This window comes from Rhincodon typus, chromosome 29, assembly GCF_021869965.1.
Source record: "Rhincodon typus isolate 14 chromosome 29, sRhiTyp1.1, whole genome shotgun sequence".
Lineage (NCBI taxonomy): Eukaryota > Metazoa > Chordata > Chondrichthyes > Orectolobiformes > Rhincodontidae > Rhincodon > Rhincodon typus.
In genome coordinates this window covers 21,469,570-21,490,659 of record NC_063360.1, presented here as the reverse complement: position 1 = coordinate 21,490,659, position 21,090 = coordinate 21,469,570, and the positions used below count along the sequence as shown (strand labels likewise).

Below are 21,090 nucleotides of genomic sequence, written 5' to 3'. Positions count from 1 at the left end.
AAATCTATACGGACTACATCAAATGGACTAGCCTTTGTTACGAAAACACAAGTTATTGGAGAAACTCCAATCTGTTAGCATCAGTGGAGGGAAAACAAGAGTTGAAGTTTTAAGTCCATTGACCCTTCTTCAGAACATTCTGAAGCGAAGAAGGGTCACTGGACTTGCCATTATCTGCCCCACAGTTGCTGCCAGGCCTGCCAAGTTTCTCCAGCAATTTTGTTTGATTTCCAGCATCCACAGTTCTTTTTTTATTCTTCATGTTACATCTGCATGTCCGTCAGACATGATTTTTCCCTTCACAAATCAATACTCGTTGAACAGATTTGTTGGTGATATTGGGCAAGTCTAGTGTGGACTTTAATAATGGAATTTAGTGTCATCAGTATATTTGCATTGGCATTTTAAAATAGAACACAGCTAAAATTACAGAGACAGTAATGAATCTGAAGGGCATAAAAGAAGTTGTAGGAATAAACACAGGCTGTGTTGGGCAAAATAGTGCAAGGTAATCTTTGTGTTAAAATAAAATACAAAGAGGTTTTGCTCCAATCTTTAAACTGTAAAAAGAAAACTTCATTTGGCCTAACTAGTCAAAACCTTCTCGGTCCAAGCCTAGAAAAGCCAACTTAAACTCCAAAGACCTAATCTCTAATGTCAGATAGCTTTAATCTTTTCCCTGGGTCATCCATATTATTGAAGATTGCATTGAGTTGATAATGTTCCAATATGGTAATGCTGCTTTGCTGGTAACTTTACTTATAAGGACATTTTTAAGTGCCATTTGTAAATGCTTTTTTTAATTGTGTGACCATCTGAATCTAGCTCATGGAATATATTGGAAACCAATAGTTTTTACTATGTATTTCCATCAAGGGATAACCGAATTTTCATCTGTTGCTGACTGAAGAATGAGTAATTTTAATTTTCATTAAATCGTATTCTTGATGTAGTTACGTTGTGAAAGGTCTAGCTGGGCATGCAGTGTATCATTACTTTGGAATTCTGGTTTCAACTCATTTGTGCAAAAGTGTAGCAATTCTAAAACCTGAGCAGTTGTCGGAACAGATCTTTACCAGTATTGTATAGATCGGAAGACAGAAAACAAAATTGGACATCAGTAGAATGAAATCAGACGAAGGGCACTATTGTTTGTATTTGGACACTTGTGCCACAGCCCTTCAGAATTTAACACCAGTGGCATTTTAAGTAAAACTTTATAACTAAGCTTTTAATTACATCCAAAATAGGGTTATTACCTGCAATAACAATTTAAAAAGGCTAATCTGATTTCATCCTGTTTCTGTCATTGGCATTATGCTGAGATAGGATAAATGTAGTTCTTACCTCAACCACAGTATTTTACTTTGTAGTGAACACATTTTGTACATCAGGTTTCACTGAATTTGACTCTTTGAGAAGTTGAAATTTTAGCTAAGTTACACATTATGCTCCCACAAAACCAATATGATATTGACTGGGTAATCTATCTTCATGTTTACTGAGGGGCAAGTGTCAAGAATCATTGATTAGAAAGCAGAAGCAGCCATTTGGGTTATTGTGCCAGTGCAGAAAATGGAATAAGACAGTCACTGGATTGTGGACTAAATAGCCATATAGGCCGTGACACGGATTGAACTCATTGCAGAATCACAGAATGGTTGCAGGGCAGAGCAGGCCATGTGGACCGTGGCGTGTAATGGAAGAAATGCAGTCACCAGGGTTTGAAACTACGTGGGAGTGTGGGTAGACCCCAGCGAATTTCTAACCAGTTGCCTTATAAATGTTCTATCATAACTACAGATCAAATAATGTTCAGTTTGTAACTCTTGAAGTTACAACGCTATAACATGAAATCTTTACTATGTTCCATTCGTATTGCCATATTTTGAGACATAATAGTTCTCGTTTATCCCAGCAAAATTCCAAAGCTCACGACTGTATCAAAAGATCTTGAGGCTGTGGTTTTCTTCTGCTGCAGTATCTTCAACAAAAGCAAATGCCAATCCTTATTTTCATAGTAGTTTGAAATAGGTATCTCCTCCTTACTAAGTAACTGACTTCTCAAAACTCCTCCCTTGAATATGTTTAGTGCATGTCAACTACACTACCATTAATCACATTAAAAGGTCAAAGCATTGTATTCAAGCCATATTGACCTGGATTGCGAGTCATGTGCTGGATGCTGTTGAATTATTGGTTCAGTATACATACATCGTGTACAGAGGAAAACTATTGAAAAAGGCTTTTGCTTTTGTTTAGAAACCTACTTGGAGACCAGATGTATAGTACAGGATGGTTGGGAATAACAATCTTTCAGGTTTTTTGAAAGACGAAATTCATCCTGCTGTTCTGTTTACTTGTCAAGATCATGATTATCAGGTTCCTGAATAAATATAGTTAGAGAAATCATGTACAGTACGATTAATATTCTGCATTGAAGGATCTTGTGTGCTACGAGGAATCTTGCCTCAAGTAATTTGTTCCCTGTTTAGAAAAGTTGACTTTGTTTTTAATAAAAAAAAATTATTTGGAAAATTAGTTTTTAAGTTTAAGAAATTGTTGTGTAATTTATATGAACCAAAGAGAAATTTGACAAGGTAAATTTGAAATAATACTTGGGTGCATTTGTGCAAGTGTTCAGTTCTGAAGTATCTCGTTATCTGAATTAGGGTGAATTTGGCTATTTATTTGATTCTGATTTCCCACAGTAATGAAATACAGTGTTCCCGTGCTGGGTTTCAAGTTCACCAGTCAGCCAAATGTTCGTTTTAAATTTATTGCTTTGGTTATTGCCTTCTCTGCAAGAAGACATTGTTCTTAAAACTAAGCCAGGTAGGAAGATCAATGAATGTTAGTGTTACTCAACACTGGTGATTCTGAAAGAATATTCACTGCATTACTTTATGAAGTCCAGATATGATGTTTATTGTCATTTCGTTTTCCCAGTCGGATTTTTTTGGTCAATCTTTTCAGAATTTGTCATCACATTAATTTCCTTTTATCATCTTCTCCTCCCCTATTTTTAATTTATGTTTTGCTTTTGGCTATTATGAAGCTTTGTTCATATATCAATGCACATATTTTCACCTATTCTTGTGTCCCTACAAATGTTTTTCTCTTTAATTTTTTTATTTAATATAATGGCAGATTAATTCAAAATATTAGTGTTCGATTTAATGTAAACTAGTCAGATTCAATACAGTTCACTGCTGCCGAGCCACACGCCCATGTTGTTGTCACCTCCAAAGCAGGTCAACTTGAATGTTAGATTTTTTTTTTCAGATCTTAATCAACATGACTTTGAGTTTTAATATTTCCACCTATCCTGTGCGAAATGCTCAATGGATTTCTCTGTCGCAACCAATTTTAATTGAAGTCTTATCCTTCAGTTTATTAACTTAAACCCAGTTCTTCATTACTCCTCAATGCAACTGCTGTTAGTCAGAATATTTCCAGGATCTTTTGACGTTATCCCTGTAACAAATAAGGGGAGGGCGTATACAAATAACAGTAGGACCTTGGGTAGTGTTGTAGAACAGAGGGACTGAGGGGTGCAGGTACGTTAATCTTTGAAATTTGCATCACGTAGACAGGGTGGTTAAAAAGGTGTTTGGCAGGCTTGCCTTCATTGCTCAGTCCTTTTGAGAATAAGAGTTGGGAAGTCATGTTGAGGTTGTACAGGACATTGGTGAGGCCTCTTCTGGAATACTATGTTCATTCTGGTTGCCCAGTCATAGGAAGGATATTATCAAGCTGGGGAGGGTTCAGACAAGATTTACCAGGATGTTGCTGGGTACGGAAGGTTTGAGTTATGGAAGGTTGAATAGGTTGGGACTTTGTCCTTTGGAGCATAGGAGGTTGAGAGGTGACCTGATAGAAGTTTATAAAATAATGAGAAGTATACATAGAGTAGATGGTAGTTGTCTTTTCCCTAAGATGGGGAATTTCAAGACTAGGGGGCCCATTTTTAAGGTGATCGGAAAGACATTTAAAAAAGGCTATCCTACTATCTCTTAAAAAAGACATGAAAAGTTTTTACACGGAGGCTGGTTCGTGTGTGGAATGAACTTTCTGAGGAAGTGTTGGATGCGGGTATGCTTCGAACATTTAAAAGATAGTTGGATAAGTACATAAATAGGAAAGGTTTGGAGGGATATGGGCCAGGAGCAGGCAGGTGGGACTAGTTTAGTTTGAGATTATGTTCGGCATGGGTTGGTTGGACTGAAGGGTCTGTTTCTGGATTCTGACTGACTGCAACCCATTTTAATCATATGCAGATCAGGACTGCAAAATTGATCCTTGGAGACTGTGTGTAATCTAATTCATGTTAGCTTGAGAAATAGTAATTTACCTGTGTTCTATGCTTTTTATTGTTCGTAACGAAATTGGTGTAAACTTTCACATGGTGCTTGGTAATACTTTTGAAAGTTTCGTTGCTTTCTTGTCTTTTGGCTTAGTCAATTTGAAGAACTTTATTGATCACCACCCGGTTAAGCCTATTCTGAAGAACTGTAATTGGACTAAGTGATGTGTATCGACTTGAAGTCCACATCACACACGCACAGCTATTCAAATATGTTACATGTTCTGCATTTGTGTCTAAGGGATGCGTGGTTCCTTATTGCCGATTGGACTATTGCTTAGGATTGCAATGTCAAAAGTGATCATTGTGATGTTTAGAAAAATGTGGCGTCATCTTGGTGTTATGTGAGGTCTAGTTTCAAGATTAATTATGTTGTTTGTTGTAGCTGCTCTGTCCTCGTCCTCGTCCTCTCTCTTCCCCCATGCCCCGCCCCACTTTGCATTTGTTGCTTTTTGTTTGTCTTGGTGCTTTCCATTCTTTGGAACATTTCAGAAATTCTGTATAATTTGTATTTGGATGTAGTGTGGCATAATGTCAATTGCATAAATAATAGAAGTTGCATTTTATGAAATGTTGGTACTTTTTGAGCGCTTGGCTTAAGTACCTTTAAATTACATGGCTAAATCATTTGAATCCAATTATTGCTGTCCCCAAAGTTATTGTGGTAATGCAAGTTCGTAACCTGCTTTGGAAGTCAACCTGATTCTTTTTGTTTTCAAGTTCTAGAAATTCACTTCAGTGGTACTTAGATATGTGTTCGATTATGTTATGGATGTTTAAAGTGTCCTTACAGTCGTCTTTTCTAATGGGAATTGAAATCTGCCACCTCTGATATAACTTGCAGGCTTAATCATGAATATGAAAATTGAGCAGCAGAATTTGTAATTTCCTGGAATGGTGCAAAGTTAGATGACTTGGCAGCTTTGGTATTTCCATCAACCTAACGATAATGAAGAATCTTTTTTTTTTATCTACTGCTTGTGAAATGTCTGTGTCCATGTGTATTATGGTAACTGCCTCTAACATGTTCTGAGTCTGTAACTGCATGCCCCCCATCAGAAAAAAGTTGCCACAAAGTGCATGCAATCGTGAATATTTAATGTTTTAATTAAATTTCAAATAGTATGTTTAAACAAAGAATCAAATATGATTTCACAATGGAAGCTGAATTCTAGTCTTCAAGATTGCAAATGGTCCTGACTCCCATGTTTCATGCCACAAAAGTTGTTGATTTCTTTTTAATGTATCACCCCTACTTTGGCTTGATTTTCCAATTAATGCACTGCGCTTAACTTTGAATATCTGTATCCAATTATGAAACCTCTGCTGCCTACTGTCATTGTAAATAAGATATGAGAAGAATATGTTGAATGGTTACGTTGTTAGTGTTGCTCCCTTGGCTTGGATCACAAGTTTGGTATTTTATCCAATAAGTAAATAAGAATTCTTCTCTAAGGTTTTGGAGTAGATTTGTAGCTCGGGTTGTGGGTGTTGAGGTTGGTCGGCTCGCCGAGCTGGTTTGTTGTTTTGCAGACGTTTCGTTACCATGCTGGGTAACATCATCAGTGCAGCCTCTGATGAAGCGTCGGTGTGTTTTCCTGCCTGGTTTTTAAACTCTGGGGTCCATTGAGCTGGATTTCCTCACTTTGAGTTTTCCTTCGTAGTGGAGTGTATATGGGGTCGAGTTCTGTGTGTTTATTAATGGCTTTCTTCGTGGAGTGCCAGGCTTCTAGGAATTCCCATGCCTGTCTCTGCTTAGCTTGTCCCAGGATTTTGGTGTTGTCCCAGTCGAATTGGTGGTTCTCCTTATCCATGTGGATTGAGATGAGTGAGTATTGGTCGTGTCTTTTTGTAGCAGTTGGTGTTCGTGTGCCCTTGTTGTTAGTTTCCTTCCTGTTTGTCCGATGTAGTGTTTCTCACAGTCTTTGCAGGGGATCTTATGACATTGGTTCTGTCCATGCCCACCAATTCGACTGGGATAACACCAAAATCCTGGGACAAGCTAAGCAGAGACAGGGACGGGAATTCCTAGAAACCTAGTACTCCACGAAGAAAGCCATCTTTTGAGTTTTGTACTGTAAGTCACATAATTGGTTTGTCTGGTTAGAATATGTCAATCCAAGATAGTTCATAAATATCTATGTGAATATTAAAAATAGATTAGCAGCAGAAGTTGCAGTCTTTCAGATGAGATTGAGTTGAGCTTGATGGTTTGTAATACTGGGGATACTGCAAAGCTCAGCAACTTTGATTTTGTTAAGGAATTGAATGTTTTCTAGTCTATTAACCATTGAATGATAGGACAGAAATTAAAAGTGGCTGAGAAGAGAGACCTGTTGTTGAAGCATTGTTGTCTTGCAATCTTCAGGACAAACCAAGAATGGCAAATTTCAAACGATCTCAATTTATATCATGGTAGAAAAGTGTATTAAGTGGTTGACATATTGGCTAATCAAGTTTGATTGGAATAAAGGAAACAAGAGAACTATAGGCTTTACAAACTTTTGGGTAACTAAAATAAGGTGCAAGACTTGAAGTACTCCCTTTTTGTTCTGCAGAGGCCAAATCTCCGTAAACGGTATGTCCATGTTGTAGGAGCAGAAGGCCATTCAGCCAATTGATTTCGCTCCACCATTCTGACATCATGGCTGATCTGAGAATCCTCACTTCACTGTATTGCGTTTTAACATCACTCTCAGTTTCTTCACTGATAAAATATCTATTTATCCAGCCTCAAATATACTTTACAAACAGCCTCGACAGTTCTCCGCAGTAAAGAAGTCCACACACACTATCCAGTGAGAGAAGACATTCCCCTAAGTTCTACTTTAATGATTGATTCTTTGCCCCGAGATTATGGCCTCCTGGTCCAAAATGCTCCCACAATGGTAAACAACTTCAGTATCTGCCCTGTCAAGACTCCTCAATCTTCTTGTTTCAGTAAGGTTATCGCTTGTTTCTTTCAACTCAGAGTGCAGGCCCAACCTTCTCAAAGTCTCATAAGAAAATCCCTCTGTGCCTGAGATCAACCTACTGAACCTTCTTAGGATTGCTTCGAATGCCAATATATTTTTCCTTTTAGATAAGGTAGCCAAAACTGTTCTAGATGTAGTGTAACTCGTGCCTTGTACAGATTTGGCTGACCTGTATTTTTATGCTTTATTCTCCTTGAAATAGATGCCAACAGTCCATTTGCTTTCTTACTTGCTGAACTTGGATGCTAGCTTTTTATGGTTTATGCAGAGGACACCCCTCTGTGCTACAGCTTTCTGCAGTCTTTCTCCATTAAAATTCTTATCTCTCTCTCCTGCCAAAGTGCATAGTGTCTCATTTTTCCAAATATGTTCCATCTGCCAAGTCTTTTTTTTTTGCCCACTTGCTTAAAATGTCCATAATTCCACCAAGGACTCTTTGTATTGTTCTTGTCACTTGCCTTTCCACTTTTGTTGTTGTCTGTAACGTAGTGTACATATTGTACACTACGTTTCTCTGTTCAAATAACTCATATACAAGTAGGAAATAATTGTGGCTCCAGTGCTCTGTGGCACTCCATTAGTTACAGATTGCCTTCCAGTAAAGGCCCCCCACCATTTAAAAAAACCCTATGAGCTCTTAACTTAGTAAGAAGCCTTATGTGGTGCCTTTAGGAAGTCCGTCTGGAAATCCAAGTATGTTTCATCGTCTTGTTCACCTCTATCTGTTGTGCTTGTGTCCTGAAACAATTTTAATAATTTGTGACAGGCGTTAATTTCTGTTCATGAAGCCGTGCTGACTCTGCTTGGTTATGCCTTTTTTAAATTTTCCACTGTTACATCCTTTATAATATCTACGGGCAAACATTAGATTATAAGATCACAGTCCATAGTTTTGCCTCCCCTTTTTGAATAAGGGTGTTACATTGGTAATTTGCCAGTCTTCTGGTTTTGGAAGAATTCTTGGAAGGTTACTACCAGTGCATCTACTATCTCTGTACCTATCTGCGTTGCATCCTACCATATAACAGACCAGGAACACAAGACTTAACAGCCTTTAGCCTCAGTAGTTTCATGACTACTTTTTTGTGGTGAGAGTTATTATATTTATTTCCTCCGCACCGCTCCCCACCCCTCACCACACTCCACCCCAACCATTTGCCCTTGATTATTTATTTACAAGTTTTGGAATGCTATCAGTGTCCTCTAATCTGAGCACTCTGTTTAGTCACTCATCTGCTGTTCCTTGATTTCCATTACTATTTCCCCAACTTCATTTTCTAAAGGGCCTATGATCACTTGGCACCTGTCTTTCTTTCTAATAATTAGAGGCTCTTATTGTCCTTCTTTATATAGCTTGGTAGTTTACCCTTCAAGTTTATTTTCTTTCTTAAATAAAATCATTTCTGTTGAGTTTTTAAAAACTTGCCAGATGTCTTACCACCTTCCCCTTTTTTCCTTTCAATTTGATGCTATCTTGAGCTTCCCTAGTTCAGTGATTGGGTTCTTCTCTTCCTCTTCCTAGAAATTTTTTTTTGTTGCTAATGTGTCTTTGTGAGTCAAATTCTTAACTGCCTGCATTGTTCATGAGGAGTCTTTTCTGCTAAAACCCTTGTCCAGTCTATTGTATACAATTCTGTCCTCATTCATTTGTAATTAGTCTTATTCAAGTTTTGCAGTTACTTCCAAATGAAGTTTCTCACTGTCAAATTGAATGCTAAATTCTCCCAGGCTATGCTCACTCTTTGAGGGAGTCTTTTTCTTTTTCTTTTTCTTTTTTTGAGATTGCTTGGTGAACCTGGCTAATTGCACATTAAATGAAAAATATCCTGATTCTTGGTTGGTTCCACAACATAATCTAAAACTATGCCAAATACACTGAAATTTTCCTTGTGACTGCTTCTACTAATTTGACTTTCCCAATCTACATGAAGATTAATGTCACCCATGTCTAATGTACTTGCTTTTGTACATGCCCTCATTATCTCCTGATTTATTCTGTCCTACATGTAGTTACTGTTCTAGGGACTACTCCTGCAAGTGTCATCATTCCCTTCTTTTTGCCTGCACACTTATGCATCCTATACTTTTCAATCCAAAATCACTTCTTAATTTTGCACTGATGTTATCTCATACCAGAAAACCAATGCATGACCATAAGAAGGGCTCAGAAATGCCAGTTGAGCAGGCAAGGAAGTGGTGCTTAATTTGTACAGGAGCTCTGGATTCTAATTTGGGCAGTACTCAATGCAAGCTATTTTCAATTTGGACTGGAGTATGGTGCAAATTCATCAGAATGATGAGAGCTCAAAGGATTGTTATGAAACCAGGTTGCATAAGCTTCGGGTCCTGACCTGAAACGTCAACTTTCCTGCTCCTCTGCTGCCTGGCCTGATGTGTTCCGCCACCTCCATGCTGTGTTGCATAAGCTTGTGTTTTTTGGCTGATTTTTTTTTTGAAGGTTGAGGGGTGATTTACTCAGGCTGTTAAAAGAAAGTAGAGGCAGTTCACTATTGATGCAGAGAACTAATCCTCGGGTTAAATAACCAGAATGAAGAAGCTCACTGAAAGGCTGAACTGGCCAAAAGCGTGCAGCATCTCTTCCCACGTGCCACTGACTTTAGCTATGTCAGATCAATTTGAAATTTTTGAATACTGACATTAATGAATCCTTACTTTCAAAGAATTTTGAGAGTTTTGAATCCAAGGAAGTTTAAACAGAGCTGAGTTGCCAACCTAGTATTAAATCATTCAGTTGTGTATTGGTACAGGTTTGAGAAGTTGAATGGTTCAATGATCTTCAAGTTTTTGCCATCAATATACTGGTCCAGCAGCTGTTGTTGCATAAACCAATAGTGGACTTTGAATATGTGAGGTGAGCTTAGACCAGGTAGCTTGATTTCAAGCATTGTGATGTGTATATCTATACTTCCTTTTATATCTAATCTGTCACGTGAGCATGTGTTTCTATTAAATATATAATGTACCATTTTCTCTTAGAAACATTTTTGTATTAAACCATGCTGTACTATGCCTTTACAGGACAAACACCATGATGCTGCTCATGAAATTATTGAAACCATCCGGTAAGAACAGAAGTTCATTTCCACTGATTTTTAGTGGATAACTTTTTTTCCTTTTGAACAGGATATATCTTTATTAGGTATTATCTTTGTTTATGATTAGATGTTCATTCTTTGAATGTTGATTTATAAACTAAGGTAAATGACTTAGACTTACCTGAAATGCAATTGTGTTAAGCATCTATGTGAATAATGTATTCAGCCATATCAGGCATTGATGTTGGGGACTTAAGCATTTGAGTTCCTCTATTCATTTTAAACCTTCTCATCGAATTTTTCTTTCAATTTGCATTTTTTTTTAAACCTTTTCTTAGGCACTTGCTCATGATATTTGTCATATAATTACATGACATGATTATAACAGAAGTTTAAAAGTAATTGCACACACAGTATTGTTTTTTTGTTTAGTTGCCTGTCAGTAATATTGTTTACAAGTGGAATTTCTCACTCACGAACTACTTTTCTGCTTTGCTAATTAGTGGTGTTAGTCATTATTTTGCTTAATGTGCATTTCTTGCTTGTGTATAATTGCTGTTCAGCCGTGTGACTTTATTGTTCTGGCTCACATCTTCCACATAAAGCCAGGCCTTCAAGACCTATAAGACATCAATTTAATAGATAAAGTTTTCGTAATATTCACTTTGTGGGTTTCATGTCTTGGTGATCAGTGCTTACAGTTGGCAAAAACAGAACTATTAGCAAGCACTGGGGCATCTACACCAACATGGTTCCTTTGTAAAATCAGAATAAGTGGTCCTTAAATGCAAAATACTACTGCAGTTGGTGGCAATCTGAATGAAAGGTCATCTCAACCTGAAATATTTTTCTCTCTCTCTGCAGATGCTGTATAATGTATTGAATTTTTCAGGCATTTTTGGTTTAATGTATAACCGGTCATTTATTACCTTGTTTGTCTGCATAATAAATGTATTTCAGTAACAGTAGTTGGATGTATAATGGTTTAAACCATGCTAACAATATGATGAGGTCTTGTACGACAGCGTTTTCCTACTTGAAAAGGATAATTGGATTTTTTTCTTGTCTTTCAAATCTCATATCACATCTGATTTTAAGTTGTCTGATGTTTATTAGGCAATGGAAACACAGTGCTTTTTCTTTACTTGAGAAAAAGAATAGTCTCACTGGGGATTGCATGAGTTGGGCATTCAATGTTTTGCGATATTGAAGACCTTGCTCTACTTGCTAAATCTTGCACTATCTGCAATTTTGCAATAGGATTTTATAAATTATGATTTTGCCATGCATTTTCTATAGTTCTTGTGAGAAAATTCAGCTTTGTTCTCTTGGTTTAAGAAATGAATGTTAGCATTAGTGCAGGACACTTGACAAAATTGGTGGCTAAGAGGGAATGATAGTTTATGGAAAAATCTATGATTGAATGACTTTTTGTTTGAACTTATTTCAGATGGGTGTGTGAGGAGGTCCCTGATCTTAAACTTGCTATGGAAAACTATGTGCTAGTGGACTATGATACCAAATGGTAAGATGTACTGATGTTTATTGGTAATTGTAACAAGCTTCATGAACACCATGTTTTTCAAATGAAACGGCGTACTAGCATTGAATGAATAAATGCTTCAAAGTCACCTCTAATTTAGGGATTCTGTGGAAATTACAAATAAGAAGACTTTTGAGCACATTTGAAATCCTATATTGAAGATACTCAAAACAGAATTTATTCAATGTAGGATGACTATGTAAAGCCATAAATCGAGGGAGTGTGGAAAACTGAGTGTTTGTTCTTATTGGATACATCCTTAATTATTTATGTGCACTGCTTAATAAATGGTTTGAGAATTCTCTAACTTGAAACATTTCTTTTGCTCATCAGACTGACAATGAAAGTAGATATTGAATCCTAGGTATTATCAATGAGTGATGAGTTCTTGGAAATTAAACTGGACAGGATATTCAGTGGTTTCCTTGAAGTTTGTAGCAAGCCATTTTCTATGAACAACATACTTGTACAGACTGATAGAGAATGAGGGCAATTGCTTAGACACAGTTGAAGAGCATTTTTACTGTCTAAAACGCACCTCTGTTTACTGGTGGCTGTTAGCAGTTTAAAAACACAAAAAAAAGTCATTGATTTGGTGGTGAGAAAGCAGTTTAGTTAGGGTTAGGGTTAGTCATCTCTAATTTAGGGATTCTGGGGAAATTACAAACATGAAGACTTTTGAACACATTTGAAATCCTATATTGAAGATACTCAAAACAGAATTTATTCTATGTAGGAGTACTATGTCAAGCCATAAATTGAGGGAGTGTGGAAAAAAGCACTTGTGGATATTTTTAAAAAAAATCCTTGGTAAAGCTTTCATGTCACTATTGTAGTGTCTCCCCTGAGTGAGGACACCTGGGTTGAAGATCTAGGCATGTGTACTAACATCTTTCTTCAGGGGAAAAGAACTCAAGTATTTGGTTCATCCCCTTGTGGGCAGTGCTTGGAAATCGTTGGCCCTGGATGCCTGGATTCAAGTTCCAGCTGCTCCAGAGGTGTGTCATAACATGTTGATTAGAAACATGTATAAAGTTAAAGCATTGCAAAACTAATAATGGGTTGCCAGTTGGTCATATACCCCAACTCCCCTTCGCTGGGTCAGTTCCTGGATAAAATACTGAGTCCTAAAAAGAACACCCATGTGGTTACCTGAACTGCTAAGTCATTGAGGTCTAAATCAGGAACCATGTGGCCCTGAAATGCTCTGCTCTCAGCAGATGGCTGGCAAAGTGGTTTGGTTGGAAAAGATCTGATTGATAGCATTCCCAATCTCCTGCATCGAAACTACATGTTTCAATTGGGTTCTTGTGATGCTTTGCTAGTGTCCCTCCCTCTGAGCCAGGAGAGTTGGGTTCAAATCTCACTTGCTCTAGAGCTATGTCATAGGATCTCTGAACAGATGGATATGGAAAATATCTTTGTTTTTTTTTTGGGTGGGGGTGTAGGAAGTTGACTTCTGCCATCTCTCGCAATATGTGGGCCAAGTACTAGAAATTTGTGGGAATTTTATGAAATGTATTGTGGGAATGAGGCCCTTTTTGAAATGTTCTCTGGAAAAGTGAAGGCTGAATGTTTAAGGTGAAAAAAGAGTTGGAAAGGTTGGATATAGGGAAAAAAAAGTTTGCCCTTGAAGGGAAGATTAGTTCCTTTGGATGCATTTTAGGGACTGTGAAGAAGCTCTTTAGGTTTATGGATCTAGTATAGATACTCCTCAGGGGAAGCTAGATTAATGTATGTGGGAAAATGTGAACATGACAGATGAAAAAGACAAGCCAGCAATTTTATGCTGCAAGGCTTATAAGTATTCAAAGCTGACTTTTCACATTTCATCTTTTTCAATCTTCCATAGACAGCTGTCAGTATAGTAAAAAGCTAGGATTTAGAAATGCATTTACTTTCAAATAATATGCTGTGTTTAAATTTAGCCAACATTTGTAATTTCTTCCTACATATTTTCTCAGCAGAACCATGGCAGTCTCCTTCATAGTTCTGGTATACAGAAAATCCTTTGCTATTTTTGAATATTAATGTAATCTAGAACTAATTAAGTTTTAATTTTAGAATGCATAATTCACAGTATGATTTCTTCCAGCTTCGAGAGTATGCAGAAGCTATGTGAGAAGTACAACCGGGCCATGGATAGCATTCAACAATTGGTATGTAGTGTAGTGTACTTTGTAGATAGAATCATGTTATAAGGGTAATTAATTGTTTGTGTGTACACATTCTATTCTGATATTCTCATTCTCATTCTCATTCTCTCCTTTCTTTGCTTTTGACCCTTCCCTTTGAAAACTTTCCTCTTTAAAGTTTTCCACATATGTGAACTGTGTTTTGTCTAAATCTCAACTCCTTTACTTTTTGTGACATCATTTGCGTAGCAATAATACTCTGTCCTGGCTTCCTTTTTATAATTGGCACAAAACCGAGGTGCTCAATAAGTTTTCCTTTGGCAGTTAGAGTTTTCGGTTCCTTTGACTGGAAATTCTTATGTGAATAGTAATTGTTTTTCTTACGTTGGGAAAGACCATAGTTAATGCCAAACTTACCAAAAATTTACCCATTTTCTATTTTAGAAACATTCTTGATTGTTCACAGGAATGACTGAATTCTTGAGTAATTTTCATGTTGGCATCCCCCATCAGACTAGCAAATCATGTGAATGCCCACTTATTGGTTTTCTATCCATTTTTAAAAACGTTGGCACAGCCTTGCTGCTGTAATGATAGAAAAGCAATTGTTTGCTGTTACCATTCTGTGAAGCTGATGGCACTTCCTCTGTCTAGATATGCATGTTTAATATACAGAAATTTGGAAGTTGAGGGTAATTCCCTTGCCTTTTCATTCAGTGTACTGCTTAAGTCCCTAAAGAAGGTGATCCATTAATAATCACTAACTTGCTTAGCTCAATGTAAAAACTATTGCAAATGTTATGCCATTGAGTTTTGAAGGCATACTAAGTTGATAATTTCTGTGGAACAACCTTTCGTGGCTTGAAAATGTGTTTTTATTTTTTTACATGATACACCACTGCTCTGCTCCATTCTAATACTAAAAATTCCACAGGTTCTAATTTGAGTTCTATATTTCACCTGTGTTCATCTCAAATATGTCCCAATCCTTCGTGTGCTTTGTAAGATTAGAAAAACTTACTAATCATAGAATCCCTACAGTGTGGAAACAGGCCCTTCAGCCCAACAAGTCCACACCGACCCACGGAGCCTCCCACCCAGACCCATCCCCATCCCCCTATAACCCACCTAATCTACACATCCCTGAACACTATGGGCAATTTAGCATGGCCAATCCACCTAGCCTGCACATCCTTGGACTGTGGGCAGAAACCAGAGGAAACCCACACAGACACTGGGAGAACGTGCAAACTCCACACGGACAGTCGCCCGAGGGTGGAATCGAACCTGGGTCCCTGGTGCTGTGAGGCAGCAGTGCTAACCACTGAATCACCATGCTGCCCCAAGTTATGTATCGCACTTGTTACTTGCTCGTTTACTGATCAATTATCTGATACAATTCTCCAACTTACTTGCAAGGTTGCATGTTAGTAAATCGATTGCCTGTGTTCTATCACTTTGTGGCAGGGTTGTTGAGCTTCGTTTCCAGGTGTGTATACTTGGAAACAAATTTACTCTTAACTTTGTCTAATTAAAAGGTATTTCCAATTTAATACAGTGGAAAGGGACGACACAGCCCATGAAACTGAACACCCGGCCTTGCAATGGCCTGCTGCGACATATCTTGCAACAGGTCTACAACCACTCCGTGACCGATCCAGAGAAACTGAACAATTATGAACCCTTTTCCCCTGAGGTTTATGGAGAAACATCCTTTGATTTAGTTGCTCAAATGATTGATGAGATCAAGATGACTGAAGATGACACTTTTGTTGATTTAGGAAGTGGTAAGAAACTTCAGCTAATTTTCCTGAGCTATTGATTTTTAAAACAAAAAGAAACTGATAAAGCACTCTATGAATCTTTGGTAATTTTGGCTCAATGATTAGTGTGAATGTAACAGTCATGTTTTTGTAGTGTCATTGTTTTGAGGAATTTTATTTGAAAATATAATTACAGAATTTTCTGTTATGCTCATGTGACTCATTTGTGTAGCTAGTTGTACTGATTGCCAACTTTGTTCCCTTCTCCAAGGAGTGGGTCAAGTAGTGTTGCAAGTTGCTGCAGCTACACAATGCAAGCATTATTATGGTGTAGAAAAGGCAGAGATACCGGCAAAATATGCGGAGGTAAGTGTTGTAACATGTTTGGCGATGGGTTCTTTGGGTCTTCATACAAGCTCAAACCAGTCTTGTAGATGACTTCTAAGCAACGCTTTTTAATAAACTGTACATGAAGGTAAGGCTGCAGAGGCCTTACGCTCTGTACCAGGAGGTTGGACTCTACTGCAGACCATGAGCATGCAACTGTTGAGGTTCTGTCACAGCTTACCTATCATCTGCAAATTCATTAAATGCCATACCTATATCCTTTCCCTGTGCCACCACCATCTTTCTCCGATACTCTTAGTTTCCAATATTATTAATCAAGTATTTTCTTAACTTCATTAACTGAAACATTTTAAATATTTCCCTTGTGACTAATTATATTTCCAATTCCACCACCTCCCTGCAAAGTCGATTGTTCACAGATTCACTGTGGTGATTTGCCAAATCTCCCTGATCTGGTTATTCAAAATGGTGATGGTTTTCAAGCTGGTGTGGAACTGGATTTTCAGCAGCTGAAGTGAAAAGAGTATGTTTCAGAACAGTATCACAAAGCTCACTTCAGCAGAAGGATGATTGACCGGTGGCTGGTGAATCAGGATGAAGACAGGTGGGTGTTCAATGAATGTCTGCCACTTGGACTTGACTGGACGCTGATTAATTTGATGCCTTTAACTATTTCTTCAGTGAAAAAGATGTGACAATGCAAGATGCACTATTGAAGAAGAGCTGAGGAGTATCACCATTCAATGGCAGTAGCAAGACAGTGACATTTTGAGGGCCTTAGATTGTTTTCTTCAGATCAGTGAATCAAGAATGTGAAGTATGGACTGACTTCTTCAACATACTTGCACAAGGACTTAAAAGAATCAATAAAAATCTCTTCATGGTTTGCTGCTTGCATCGGAAGACGGGCAAGTAGAATTGTAGAGAATACTTCAAAGTTACTGCAAAGAATTATGGAACAAAAATAGAGGATCTTAGCATTGACTGACTGCTGCCACAGCTGACGATGGATGAAAATGAATACATTTTCTGAACTCTCATACAAAAGTAACTCATCGTTCTCCAGGCTCTGGTATTGCTGAAGAATTTTCCTGCAAGTGAAGAATTCTCTTTTTCTTGAACTCATGGACAATCTCATCTGCTGTCTGTATGCTGTTGAATGAAAGATATTGTAATCCCCTTTGTGAAGCTGAAAGTATTGGAACTTGATTCATATCTTCAATTGACTGATGTTTTTCCTTCATTTTACACTATTGCGCTCTCACGTTGGTCTCATCACAGGAGTAGGTGGAGAATTCTGCCCACTCTTTGGAAGATGATCAGGGATCTTTATGTACCACTTCAAGAATTGAAGAATGATGTATTCGTTCTTCCCCTGAATTGGTCAAATTGGTCACTTGTCACTTAACAGGTTCACCCCTTAATATGTCTTCTGTTGGCAATTTCTGGAGAAGAGAAAATCATACCTCTTTAAACAGGCCTGGAAAAGAAGTCTCAAAGATGTTTGAACTATGGGAACTGCTGGGAAAATTCTTTAGATTTGTCCATTCTTCTGTAGATGAAAGCTCATGTTTCTGGAATGGCTGAAGCAGCTTTTCAAGAATGAAATATCGTGGTCAGCTTGGCATGGCATATCTTATCCCTGTGCCACAACATCTAGAAATGCTGGAGAAGACTGAATTTGACCCGTTTTCCTCCTCGACAAGGATTTGTTCTGATTCTCTAAGATGAAAAAAAATCCTCTAATAACTTGATCATTGTAACTAAGTGTTGTTTTTCAAATGACCTTTTAACTGAAAGAGTGGGGCCGTTCTGACCTTGATCTTAGTTATTGATCAGAAACGGCAGGTGAAATTATTCTAAGTTGTCAAGTCACATAGTGTGAATTGTTCCTGCATCAGGAAAATGTGTAGAATTTTTGACTTCGAATTTTAGTTACCAAGAATTTGGGTCCTACAAGTGACAATTTGTACTAAGATTATTCATTTGACTAAGAAAATGTCTAACTTGGACATTGTTATTATCTTGTTCAATTTGCTGAATTCTTCTTTGTCCTGGAGGTAATCTGATGGAGTTTTAAGACACGGCCTTGTGAAACTGCTGAAGGTGGCCAAATCTCCTGCAGTAAAGGCATTGTTTCTTTGTATCTCACAGCCAGCATTTCAAAATAGTACTTCTCACCTTTTTCCCCATTTTTGGTGGGATTTAAGTGAGGTGGACAACTTTGTGCCTCACCTCCCTACAAGCTCAAATTGAGCTTCAGATTTGCTTGGGCCAGACACACTCAGTAACTAGGTTCTTTGGATTAAAATGAATGCTGCAAGAATTGATGGGAATCCAAGGTTTCTCCAGATTACCAGATGAGGATCTCTTCAACAATGGTGGACACTACCCATAAGACCTGGAACTGTTGCTCTCTTAAACGGAAACTGAGGATATTCCCAACCTTTTGAACAGTGTGTTGCATGACTCCCATCTAAGTGCATATGTCAGTCCTTTGGTAGTGTTGAATGACTCTGAAGGTCAGAGGCTGCTGAGCTGGCGTGGTCTTGCTGCCCCTTTGGAGTTTGTCTCCGTTTACCTTGCTTTGTATGAGCCTATAAAGGCTATTCTATTGTATTCTTCAATGACATCCTCTCATTTCACAGGTACATTGTCAGAGCACGATACTTGGGAAATCTGGGAATTTCTTCAAATAGCTCTGGTTAAAATGACATCTACCTTGGACAGCTGTGTCTATTGTTTGTGTGCTTTGACATTAATTACCATAGGTGCTTGAAGTTTTTATCAAAGCATGAGGTTACTCTTAAAGTTTATTGATTAGCACTGAGAATGCTGGAGAAGCTCAGGGCTGCAGCATCTGTTGAGACAGAAACTGAACTATGTATTTGCTCCAGATTTCCAGCATTTTGCTTTTATTAATTTGTTGTTCAGCAAACTTATGATGATGTACAGCATGCTTTGTGCTATACAAGTTCCAATCTCCAAGCAGAATACAAACATGACAACTGAGGTTATAATTAGATTACTGCTTGCCTCAGAGACTCTTCTGATATTAATCAAACCCTGTTTCTATAATGTGTCAAATACTGTGGTTGGGGGGGAAATACATGTAATGAAGAGAAAAACGCAGTATAATTGTTTTTTTTTCTGTACACAGACAATGGATACAGAGTTCAGAAAATGGATGCGATGGTATGGGAAAAAATATGGAGAGTACACAGTAAGTTTGTTTCATGTAACACTTGAGACATCAAATTTCAAAATTTTTCACTTAAAATTTAAATTAAGAAATATTTTCTCATTTTTCCAATGAAAATTCTTAAATCTGTGCATTGTCTGTCTTTAAAACAGCACTTTACATTGTTGTGAGTCAAATTTGTCCTGGCATTTAATCTTCGTGCTCCAGCAGTTGGTTATCCTCTGCCCTGTCATTGCATTTTACCTGACGTCTACACTTGATCATGTCTCCTCATTTGCAAAAACATCAATGTGAGATACATGTATATTTCTTTGTTGCGCAGACTCCTTTAAGCTGCTTCGTTATTTTTTTTTTTGAGCCTTATCTGGATGTTTCTGCCAATTGCTCTTTTTTTTCCCCTTTTCCTGCTCCACTTCCTCTCTTTCATCGTTTGCGGTTGTGTAGGGAAGAGAAGTGCTCAGAACCAGGTTGAATTTTCTCAGCATGTCTATGGACAATGAGAATTTAGCTGCTTTCAACAGAATTTTGTTATGTCATTTCATAGGATATACTACGACCTCTCCTTATCATTATCATTATTTCTGATTATTTTTGTTCTGTTCCTTTCTATACACCACCTTGTTTCATCTTCCTCAGCTGACTTTGTGTTGCTACCCAATTTCTCCTTTCCCTGTGCCCCTCTTTGACTGTTTCCATTTCCCTATTTTCTTCTACACAGCTACTGTAACTATTCTTGTGCCTTGCAATCTCCATCCCCATTAGTTCTGCTCCATACATTTTGGAATCTTATCTACTTGCTATTCTACATTGGTACCTTGTGCTTGTGGAATAAATAAATTGTTCATAAGTTGTCTTTTGCCTACGTGACACTTGGAATCCATCACAGCTCTCATCGCATAATTTTATTTCCTCCGAATCTGACATTGTGTTTAAAATGTACATGTAATACCACCAGGCCCTTTATTCCTTGATGGTATGACCTTGGGAACACAGAAACAGGAGTAGGCTTTTCAAACACAATTCTGTTGTGCCACTGAATTATGTAGCTAATGTGTGTCAACTATCTATACGGTGTCATGCTTGTGGAATTCTGATATCTAGTCATAAGCATTAATCAACTCTTAAAATTGAATTAAAAAAAAACTTGTCCTTTAAGTACCTTTGCTAATCTCACCCATCCTCCTAGTTTATTTATCTTTGTGAAATTGGGGGAAAAAATAATTGCTCTTTAATACTTTTGACCTTGAACATTCTAAAATGCTACATAACTGATGGAATGCTTTTCAGATTAAACAATAGGTCCATAGGTAAGCTTGATAATTAATGACAGAATAGAATAGTTGTTTATTGCCTCTTGCAATTTTACAAAAAATAAAGTGAAAAATGCTTAAGTTGTCATACTCTGGTGCCTATGTTGATAACAGAAATCAAAAAATTAAAAAAAAATGAAAGCAAAGTCCATCTTTGTTCAGTTCATGGCTCATGGATTCCCAAGGTTGTGGAAAAGATGGTGATCACATTCTCCACTGCTATCGAAAGCCAGTAACAAAGCCACCGAATCGCGGGGAATAAATGCGTAGTCTGTTCTCGGTAAATGTTTCAAAAGAAATGCTAATTTGGTTGGTAGAAGAGCTGTTATTTAGTTTGTATCCAAATAAACAAATAGAATGATTATTTGACAGTCTGTCCAGAAGATTGCATT

The 21,090-nt window shown here is 37.6% G+C and overlaps 2 protein-coding genes across 2 annotated transcripts in view; both read left to right on the top strand.

The window, feature by feature from the left end:
* Nucleotides 1–21,090, top strand: part of LOC109926363 (DOT1-like histone H3K79 methyltransferase) — a 106,612-nt gene that overhangs the window by 41,212 nt on the left and 44,310 nt on the right. The gene's annotated exons all lie outside the window — the stretch shown is intronic.
* Nucleotides 1–21,090, top strand: part of LOC125486462 (histone-lysine N-methyltransferase, H3 lysine-79 specific-like) — a 43,937-nt gene that overhangs the window by 7,339 nt on the left and 15,508 nt on the right. Inside the window, exons 2-7 of the mRNA XM_048614072.1 lie at nt 10,381–10,424; nt 11,848–11,922; nt 14,036–14,099; nt 15,634–15,862; nt 16,110–16,204; nt 19,347–19,409. Of these exons, the coding sequence (XP_048470029.1) occupies nt 10,381–10,424; nt 11,848–11,922; nt 14,036–14,099; nt 15,634–15,862; nt 16,110–16,204; nt 19,347–19,409 (570 nt within the window). The remainder of the gene's footprint in view (nt 1–10,380; nt 10,425–11,847; nt 11,923–14,035; nt 14,100–15,633; nt 15,863–16,109; nt 16,205–19,346; nt 19,410–21,090) is intronic.